Source organism: Rousettus aegyptiacus, unplaced genomic scaffold (assembly GCF_014176215.1).
Source record: "Rousettus aegyptiacus isolate mRouAeg1 unplaced genomic scaffold, mRouAeg1.p scaffold_m13_p_2, whole genome shotgun sequence".
NCBI lineage: Eukaryota > Metazoa > Chordata > Mammalia > Chiroptera > Pteropodidae > Rousettus > Rousettus aegyptiacus.
In genome coordinates this window covers 113,151,579-113,162,039 of record NW_023416295.1, presented here as the reverse complement: position 1 = coordinate 113,162,039, position 10,461 = coordinate 113,151,579, and the positions used below count along the sequence as shown (strand labels likewise).

General features: G+C 32.8%; 1 protein-coding gene across 1 annotated transcript; it reads right to left on the bottom strand.

The window, feature by feature from the left end:
* Positions 1 to 8,940: 8,940 nt before the first annotated feature.
* LOC107500326 (latexin-like) lies at positions 8,941 to 9,675 on the bottom strand. Its single transcript, XM_036237944.1, has one exon. The coding sequence runs from the start codon at positions 9,646 to 9,648 to the stop codon at positions 8,980 to 8,982; it is 669 nt and encodes a 222-aa protein (XP_036093837.1). The 5' UTR covers positions 9,649 to 9,675; the 3' UTR covers positions 8,941 to 8,979.
* Between the last annotated feature and the right edge of the window lie 786 nt (positions 9,676 to 10,461).

Sequence of the window (10,461 nt, the reverse complement as noted above, 5' to 3'; positions counted from 1 at the left end):
CACATTTGTTAACCTTAAAAGCCAATGACATAATTACTGCTTGGTGGTGTGTACACTAGCTACCCTGAGTTTGGACTTAGTGTAGTGGTCTCTTATCAAGAAGTGTCAGCTGATTTACCTTAAAATGTTTTACAGCAAAATGCAAACGCTCTTCCTCTATCACATAACTTATTTTTTATTAAAATTATTTGGATCTTACTTTTTCCTTGAAAAAATGTAAATGTGTTTTAAAAGAGTATTCTGTAACACTAACAGTCCAGAGAAAATGTGGTGTAAACTTGTTTCTTTTCATTCTTCCAAGCTAAATACAGCTATAAACCCTGGCTATAACTTAAGAGGCAACTAAAAGAATATTTAAAAAGATGGAAAGAGGAAGGCAGACTAGTTAGACTCTAATAAGCATCATAAATATACTTTAAGAAGCAATTACACAAATTATATTTGTTTACAACCTATCATCTTATGTATGTTTGTATGCAACCTCGTTTTCTATTTTTTTATGAGATATATTTCATTTTCTAAAATAGTTTTGGGGGCAAATCCAGTGTAGAAAATTAAAATTCTTTTAGATTCACTTATTGGTCCCACTAGTTTGTGTGCTTGCTTGTTTGTTTCTCCAGGAAATGGTATTTGTGTTTTGTAACCTGTGAACTGTGGAATAGCTGAGAAAAATCTCTCCATTGAGATTAACTATCCAAAATGTAGAACAATCAAGCACCCAACTTTAGCTTTAAATCCCCTAACAAGTTTCGAATGCCCAGAAAACACAAGGAGCTTAGGTAAATCTGTTTAACATATTTAGGTGCATTCTTTTATCCTGGATAAAAGGAATATATACTTGCATTTTTAAAAAAGGAGACACCACATAGAAATAGTTTCTCTTGTTTTACTTAAAATATGTAGTCTTTCCATTTATCTTTCAGTATTGAGGGGAAAAAAATTGTAAGTAGGAATCTGATGCAGGTACTGCTCAGCTCTAGCTCATTGTCGTCTTGAGGGAATGTGGGGCCAGCATAGCCAAATCTTATTGTTATTTAGGATAAACAAGGACTATAAAATTTAAAATGAAGTACACAATATGTAGAGTAGTGCGAGCCAAGCAAAGCCTGTCTATGTTCTGGATACAGCTGTGGGCCCACTTATGACTTCTATGTGAAATATCAAACTACTGTCCTCTGAATTTATTGTTGTGGAAGAAAAGTCTAAGAATATCCTAAGCTTCCTTTAAATCATTGGTAGTTAAAATTTTTTTTTTCCTGCCATGATATTTATAAAGCTTAAAAATACTGCTGTGGGGAGGGAGAAGTGGGTAAAGGGGATCAAATATATGGTAGCTGAAGGAAACTGGACTTTGGGTGGTAAACACACAATAGAATATACATATGTCAAATGACAATGTACACCTGACTATTATATAATTGTATTAACCAATGTTACCCCAATAAACTTAAACAAACAAAAAAAAGACTATTGCAGTTCTAAATGCTTGGGTCCCTAGGTGTGAATCCCTTTATTCTTTTTCCATGACACATGGTGAGGATTATTTTAAGTATAAATTTAAGTCTTCAACTCCAGAACATTCTCCCATTGTACTATTGATTTTTACATTTTATTTGTTCTTTCATTTTTTTTTTTAATGATATATCTGCAGTTTCTCCATTTGCTATCCTCTATCTTTTACAGTTGTCATCTCTCTCCAATTTTTTTTGTCTTTGTCTAATTCCTCTGTACATTTGGAGAGTTTCCCAAAGTTCTCATATAAAGCATAGCCTTTTCCCTAGTCATCCTTCTTTTTGTTCTTACTTGATAGAAATAAAAATGGAGCATCTCTTTGGCTAAAAAACTAAACATTATCTAATTCTTACACCAGGTAAGACCAAGCTACTTATCGAAGCAGTTTCCAAGGTTGTCTGTCTGTCTTCTATCTATCTATCTATCTATCTATCTATCTATCTATCTATCTATCTATCTATCTATCTATATCATCATCTATCATCTATATTGATCTATCGCATATTATCTATTATCTAACTACATATAGGGAAATAAAGCATTTATTTCTTCCATGCTAGTTAAATAAACATAAGGCAAAAACAGACTCTGAGAACTACACTGTTTTATTTTTTTCTACTCCTTAACACCTTAATCAAAATTTAAAATATTATTAGAATTTGGGAGAAAATTATTTTCTAATATACCAATCAAAACTAGAGTAGAGCTAGCCCACTTAAGTTTGGTAGTGGATGTCACATGGGAGAAGAAAACAAGAAGGGAGAGAAAGAAGGACAGACCTCACTTTGCTGGGGAGCCACCCCTTTCTATTACTCGTCTAATGACATCAATGAAAATGTGGAAGATTCTAATCTTCAGTGACTTATCTCTAGAAAGAGGGTGTCATTATGTTCTCAACTTTGCCATAGCAATTACTTTTTCATAGTAGAAAATACAGAGAAAAGTGGGAACACAAGGGGGAAAAAAGTGGGAGACCATAGATTCTTATTCAGAATAGACATACTGGTCTAATGCATTTTTTATTGTTTCACTGTAATCTTAATTCTAGTAAGCTCTTCTTTTATCTCATTCATCTCATTGATAGACATATTTTGAATCCCTATCAATGTGTTCCTAATTCATCTAAATCTGTTTTTTATCATCTCATCTTGTAGGTCATCTTACAAAATCTGAATTTTATTAAATTTTGATGTCAATAATTTTTAAAAAATATTCTCCTATCCTATAAAAAATACTTTTTGGCAATGTCTTCCTCACTTCTTTTGGCCATGTGTTGCTTTTTTTAAATTGTATATGAACATGCACATGTTTATCAGAGTTTACTAATATTTGCATTTTGAAACTTACTCAAGCCACAGTATTAGATTCTCAAAAAGTTTAAATGTGTTTTCTTGGATTTTCCTCATTTCGTATTTATTTATCTAAATATTTATTGAGAGCCTATTTTCACACTATGAGGATGAATTCCATTTGATTTATGATAACAATTCTCCTCTCATATTTCATGTATCAAATTTATTGCTCCAAGTATGGTTCTCAGCCTTGAGTAGTAATGAGCAAACTTTCAGAACTTCATTTATTCTTTGCTGTTATCTTTATATTTTTACAATCTCTAGGTTGGGTTATACCATTTGTAATCCTCTCTAAATCTGATATTTATAATAAGGAAGTTGCCTCTAAAATCTATTTAAAGATTCTTGCTTGTGAATTATACCCTTCCCAAGTATGAAACTAATACTTTACTAATTTTTAAAAATAATCTCTTTTAGATTCAAACAGATTCATTCAGATACCCGTATTACTTACATCACCAACTCCACCCCTTCTGACTTGGTTAGTTTCCTCTTGCCTTAGAGTGTAGCTGACTTTTAATGTCACTGCTCCACATAACAAGGATTTCTAAGGACACCCCTTCCAAGGCTAATTCAATACTCCCTCTTGCCTACTGCACTACCCCTTTATTAGACTCACTCGGTTTTGCATCACATTATTTCTTTGCATACAAAATCTCTGTAGTGTAGGCCCATTAAGCAAAGCACATTTTGTTCAAAATTTAAGATTTTTTAAAATTTAATGTAAATACTTATTGTCCTTAATATTTTTAATGGACTTTTGTGTGTGAATACAGTAGAATGAATCAGAAAAGTTAGAGTATTTATCATTAGAATTGCTTTTAAAATATGGAAATGAGTATTACCCTTCTACTATAAAAATATTTTGATAAATATTTAAGTTTCATGTAGATTTCTCACAATAGCTTTCATAAGCTGACTTGTTAAGATTCTTAAAGGTTTTGAGAGGTGTACCTAAACACCCACCTGGCTTTCTTTCTAGATTCTGAACCAACTGAGAATAGACAGAGGGTACTGGTACAAATTTTTAACAGTATCTATTTTATTATTAATACAGTTAAGATGAGTAAGTGTGGCATTTACTCAAGGCCAAAATGCATATTTTTGGACTTTTCACTGAATTACCTTTTCACTGAATAAAATTATTCCACTCAGGTGAAAACGTAGACAGAATATCTTTAGGTCTTTCCTCAGGATGAGGATTGGGGAAGCTCTATGTTTGTGACATGGAAGTATCACTGAGAAGAATAGGCAAAAAGCAACTCCCACAGAAAGGAAGCATACCACATTAAAATCAAATCAATGACTGTCGGGCTCTCAGCATTATTAGTTATTTCTCATACTTTTGGGAAACCTAAGAATATTCTTCCAAAGTGGGTTCTCCTCAAGAGAGAAGAGAAAGGATGAAATTATGAGAAGGATCATAAGCATTTTCCCTAACATACGATTTCCCAATTCACCTTTTGACAAACTTTGGATTATGCCTTCATTTTAAGGTAAATTTCACAGAGATCAAGAAACTCAGAGTAGAACTTTCTGTCAATGAAAAAGAAACAATAAAGAAATCATGGCCACAGATATATAAGACATCCTGTGACATCTACTTTCTCAGCATTCCCTGTCTTCATTGCATTGCTTCTGTCTCAAGGATTATCTCTTTCAAAATGCAGTCTGTTTAGACACACGTGCTATGGTATGCCTTATATTGGAAGCAGGAATCTTTTGTCATGATTTAGTAATTATTTATTTTCCCTTTCCAAGTGATGGGATCTACTTCATTTTAAGTAAGCAAAAATTTGCCCCCTAATAACTGATAACCTCAAAGTTTCTCAGATTAGGTGACCAAAAATATGTTAAAATATGAAGTAGATAAGAAAAAACACACACACATTAATAATACATTCTTGTTTCCCAGAAGTTGACACATAGTACTACATGTAACTAAAAACTTTTGCACAGCAAAAGTAATAATCAACAAAATGAAAAGTCGAGCTATGAAAAACTCCTCTCTCCTATTAAAATAGCTAGAAAATCACAAAATAGTTGGAGATTAAATTAAACTCTTCTAAACAACACCCAAGTCAAAAAAAAAAATCTTAAGGGAAATAAAAAATTTTTTGAATTAAATTAAAGTCAATTCTCAACTTACTAAAATTTGTAGAATTCAGCGAATGCAGTGTTTAGAGGAAATTTTAGTGTTGAATGCATATATTAGAAAAGTAGAAAGATCTAAAATTAATAATCTCAGTTTCCACCTTAGGAAATTAGAAAAAGAAGAGCAAATTAAACTCAAAGTAAGTGGAGAAAAGAAATAAATTTTAGAGTAGAAATCAATGAAATTGAAACAATAAATCAAAGGATAAAAGTAATAAAACCAAAAACAGCTTCTTTGAAAAGTCTATAGGCTCTAGCTAGGTTAAGGAAAAAATTAAAAAAATTTAGAAGGCATTACAATTAGTAGTATCAGAAATAAAAGAGAGAACATCACTAGAGATCCCGTAGGCATTAAAAGGATAAAAAAGGAATACTATAAACTATGCCTACAAATTTAATAACCTAGATGAAATGTATAAATTTCTTAAGAAATATAATTGTCCAAATCTCACGCAAGAAAAACAAGTTTAAATAAGCTTATCTCTATTAAATGTACCTATTTTAACAGTGGAGAGGTGATTTATCATTGTGTTTTTGATTTTCATTTCCCTGATAAGTAATGAGTGATGTGGAGAACTATTTCATGTACCGTTGGCAATTTGTATAACTGCTTTGGAAAATAAGTCTATCAAGGTCCTTTGTCCACCTTTTTATCATATTATTTGTTTCTTTGCTGTTGAGTTATATGTGTTTCTTATATATTTTCGGTACCGACTCATTATCAAATATATGTTTGCAAATAATTTCTTCCTCCCCATAGGTTGCAATTTCATTTTGTTGATCATTTCTTTTGCTGTGCAGTAGCTTTTTAGTTTCACATAGTCTATGTGCTGAATTTTCCCCTTTGGTTGCTGGTGCTTTTGGTGTCATACCCAAAAAATCATGGCCAAAACAACTGTCAAGGAGCTTTTTTTCCCTATGTTTTCTTCTAGAAGTTGTATGCTATGGTCTTGCATTTTAAGTTTTTAAGTTGATTTTTGAGAATGGTGTAAGGATAGGGATCCAGTTTTATTATTTTGTACATATGTATCCAGTTTGCCCAACATGATTTATTGAAGAGACTACCTTTTTCTCTATTGAGTACTCTTGACTCTGTTCTCAAATATTAGTTAATTACAAGACTGGGTTTATTTCTGGGATCATAAATCTGTTTCATGTGTCTATGTGTCTTTTTATGGCACTACTGTACTGTTTTGGTTACTAGAGCTTTGCAGTATAATTTGAAATTAGGTAATGTGATGCATCTAATTTGGTCTTCTTTCTCAAGATTGTTTTGGTTATTTGGCTTCTTCTGCGGTTCCATAGAAATTTTAGAAATTGTTTTTCTATTTCTGTAAAAAATGCCATTGGAATCTTTATAGAGATTGCATTGAGTCTATAGATGGCTATGGGTGGTATGGACATTTTACCATTATTCTTCCCATCCATGAAGACAGAATATCTTTCATTTTTTAATGTATTCCTCAACAGTTTTCATCAATGTCTAATAGTTTTCAGTGCACGAATCTTACACCTCCTTGGTTATATTTATTCTTGAGTACCTTTATTCTTTTCGATGCTATTGTAAATGGTTTTTTAAATTTCTTTTTCAGGTACTTCATTATTGGGACACACAAATGCAGTAGTTTCTTATCTATACATAGTTACTAGTTGGTCTTCTTTTAGGGGAACTGAAGTTGGAAAAGTCCTATGTCACCATTTTAATGACCCGCGTTAGCACTTAAGCACTTTTTAAATTCACTCATCATTATATCCCCCACAAGAATTATAATAAATGGAACATGGTAATGCTGAACTGCATTATCTTCGGTGATGCCACTGACTGTTCAAAGATGCCTACTCCAAACTAGAAATGTTATTCTTCCTCCTGACTCTTGAATTATTTAATGTATCTTGTTGAAAGTGCTTCTATTTTTACTACAAGTTTTGATAGTTGTAGTGCTCATTATTTAGTCATTTCTTCAGTATATCTTTTATAAATATAAAGGTTGGTAAGTCTTTTGTATGAGATGATTCGACAATGAAAGTTAACAGCTATGTCAGTGTCAAAATGAATCAGAAATATCAAAGAATTGGAAAACATACTCAGATTGTATACATCTCAAGATAATTTGAATGACAACACTGACAATAAATTTATGAATCTCAGAATTCAAAGAACAAAATGATAATATAGAAATAATTTCGAACGAACATTTCCCCCAAGAAAAGGTAAACTGGGCACTCTGCCAGAATCATAGAGTTATGGCCAACACTTGGACTTAGTTATATGCCTTTGGTTTCTGGGGCCAGCTGTATTTGCTTCTTCCTGCAAAATACTTGTGCAATAATAACTTTGCTTAAAAAATTCTCTGCCAGACATTTTGGCCAGTCTACATATTCAGAGCTGCTGCTGTTACATTAGGCTTATCTGCTGAATTAGAAAAAGGCCACCCCTCTAGTAAAATGAATTAGAAAAAGGTATAGTTTTCCTCAGGGCTAACAAAACAGCTTGTTTGAGAGGATTTTTAACTACAACAGGTTTTGTTGGCTGACGGCCCCTATGCAGGATGCAACTTTCATGACTGTGTATGGACGGCCTGCATGTGTTCCTTAAATTTGCTTTCTTCACAAAGTAATGGGAATAAAGGCTTAGTAAAATACAGAAGCGTTGTTTTAGGTAAATGTCCCCATTATTATCCTCATTACTTGACAGCCTCTGATTTTTTAAAACTTGATCCAGGTATAATTTTTTATACCTTATGCATTTGAGCTAATGATAAGTTCCATGAGAAAGTGGAAATTTATGAAACCTAGCATTTACAACCATTTTTACAAGTGTGCTGCTAGTATGCATTTTTATAAATAGTCGCCAGAAATTTTGTATAATTTCAAAGATTATATGTGAACAAAATAAAATGGCTAAAATTTTTAATATGTCAAAGGGAATTTATTTCTTTATCTTCAATGCCGGAATACAAATAATATTTCCTTTTAAACCAGCAAAATGACAAAATCCATCAAACTGTTCCTAAGGTCAATAACTTACTAATCAAAATCACCTCCAAGTGATTTATGATGTTCACTATTGAAGTGCTACCAAAGAAGAAAGTGTAATTCCAGTGCATACAGTATAATGTCATAAGCATATTCAGACGGCCTAGATTCAACTCCTTACTTAACAGCTTACCAGCTGTGCAACATTGGAAAAACACAATAGTTTGTCTAAAATAAGAAGGGGTTTGTAGAGAACATAAGTCCAAAAATGATTCCAGCATTCAAATATTTTCTAAAAATATTTTGTTTTTCTTCTGATTTTTCTGTATAGGAGACTTTTATATCTTTCCAGGACCTCTCATTTTGCCTAAATGAGTAGACAAATATAACTGAATGCAGTAGGCAAATATAACTGAAGTTTTTAAGCTTTTAAGGAAATTAAGAATATATCAAGATTCATTTTGACATTTGCCATCATGCTATTAAGGCACTTTATACCACAATTTTCATCTATAAAATGGAGCAAATATCACACCATCTCATAGGGTTATGATTACCAAATGACTTACATATGTTATGCTCTTAAAATTGTATCTAGCACTAAATAGTAAGCATTCAATAAATAATAAATCATTATTGACATCCTTGTATTTCACAGAAATGCAAAAATTCAGAAACCTTGAGATTTTTGTTGATATAATCAGAATCAATTTAATAAATTAAAAATCTATGTAAGGTCATCTGAGTTTTTTTTTTTTGAATTGAGGCTTTTTATTATGAGATATTCATGCCACTATCACTGTTATTAAGACACTTTTATGTCGTGACACTTTATTATGGAAACTATGTAGATCTATACTGTAATCAAGACACTTATACAAAGAGACATTTTGGAACTTGGCCTCTTCAGCTAAATATCAGTGAAGGCTGACATACACATCATTAATAAGCATATTGACACTTCATCCAGTGTTAGGATCTTCATTTATTCCAGTTGTGCTTCCTTTGGCAGATGGCTATTATGTTTTACTTTAGTACCATATTGTGGATGCCAGAGAACTTGCATTTGCCAAGGAATAATTTCCTGAGATGCAATGTCAGGAAGTAGGATGGTATAACCTAACTCAATGAATTCATCATTTCTTTGCACTTGCTTGACAGTTTGAATTTTTGCCATTTTATACCATGTGTTTTCCGTAGAACTCTGCCATATTATATAACCATAGGCAACCCAGGCTATATGTCGAACTGACTTCATTTCTGGAGATTCATTTCTAAAACTATCTGGAATATTTTGTGCTTCTAGTGGTACCTTCATGGACTTGAGTCTTTGATAGAATGTGTTATTTTCCTCATCTGGGTTCTTTCCAATTTCTTTTTCAAATGTGAAGTTGACTTCTGGTGCAGTATCTTGTCCCATTGGAGGGTAAAGTACTTCAGCAGTACAGTTCACTGTCACTTGTTTTTGCATAATTTCTTCCACAGAAAACTTAAGGCAATACTTATGTCCTCTTCCTGGAATATCCTCCATGCTGGCTTGTTTGACTGTTTGCACCAGAAACACCTTGCGGGGTGTCCCCTGCTGGTAGCGGATGCAGTTTTCCACCACGGAGGCCGCCCTGGAGGCTGTGTAGTGGGTCGGTGGGATTTCCATTCTCGGTGAGCTGCGGCTGGGTGAGCACCGGTCTGCTCAAGCTTAAAGGGACATGTAGCAGTGGACCGCCGTTCAGCCAGCTCCCGGTTGCTGAAAAGTCAGCAAGCCGGATTCATCTGAGTTTTTTATGTGTTACAATTTTTTTCCTTAGGAATTTGAGTAAATGGTAAAAGCAGAAGAATAAATTCCACACAGAGATTTAGCTTACAATAAGTGATATAGATGTACAGAATGTTTAGAGCAAAAAGTCAGTAAAAGAAGGAAAAAATAAAAGTAAATGGTGATAGGTGGGTATCTGGAAGAGAAAAATATTTTGTTGTTATTATTAGATTCCTTTTTAAAATACGAGGTTTGTGTGCTGCCTTCTCAGAACCCACACGCTTTGAGTGTTAAGAGGAGGAGTTGTTAGTACTGAAGTAATTATAACAAGGGTGTAAGTTTCTGTAGGTGGGAGACAATTTATTGCATGGAGATACTTCTTATTTTAGTCTCAGAATAATATTTAATCGAACTTAGATATTCAAGGAAGACTACAGTTCTCTCTTCAGTGTGAAACATAAGACTGAAGAAAAGCGCACTTCATATTTGCACAATGAAGAGTCCTCTCTATTTATAGAGAATATTAATGAAGTATATCCAGAGACTGAATTTTTCTTGGGGATACAATCAGGCTCTGTACCCCTTGCAGACAATTTTAGCATTTTCCTTTGATGATATGCTTGCCTAATTTCTTTATTATCATAAAATGTTAATAAGAATACATACTCTAGAGCCTTTAGTTTAAAGTTTTGAATGCTGTGTAAATATCCATTA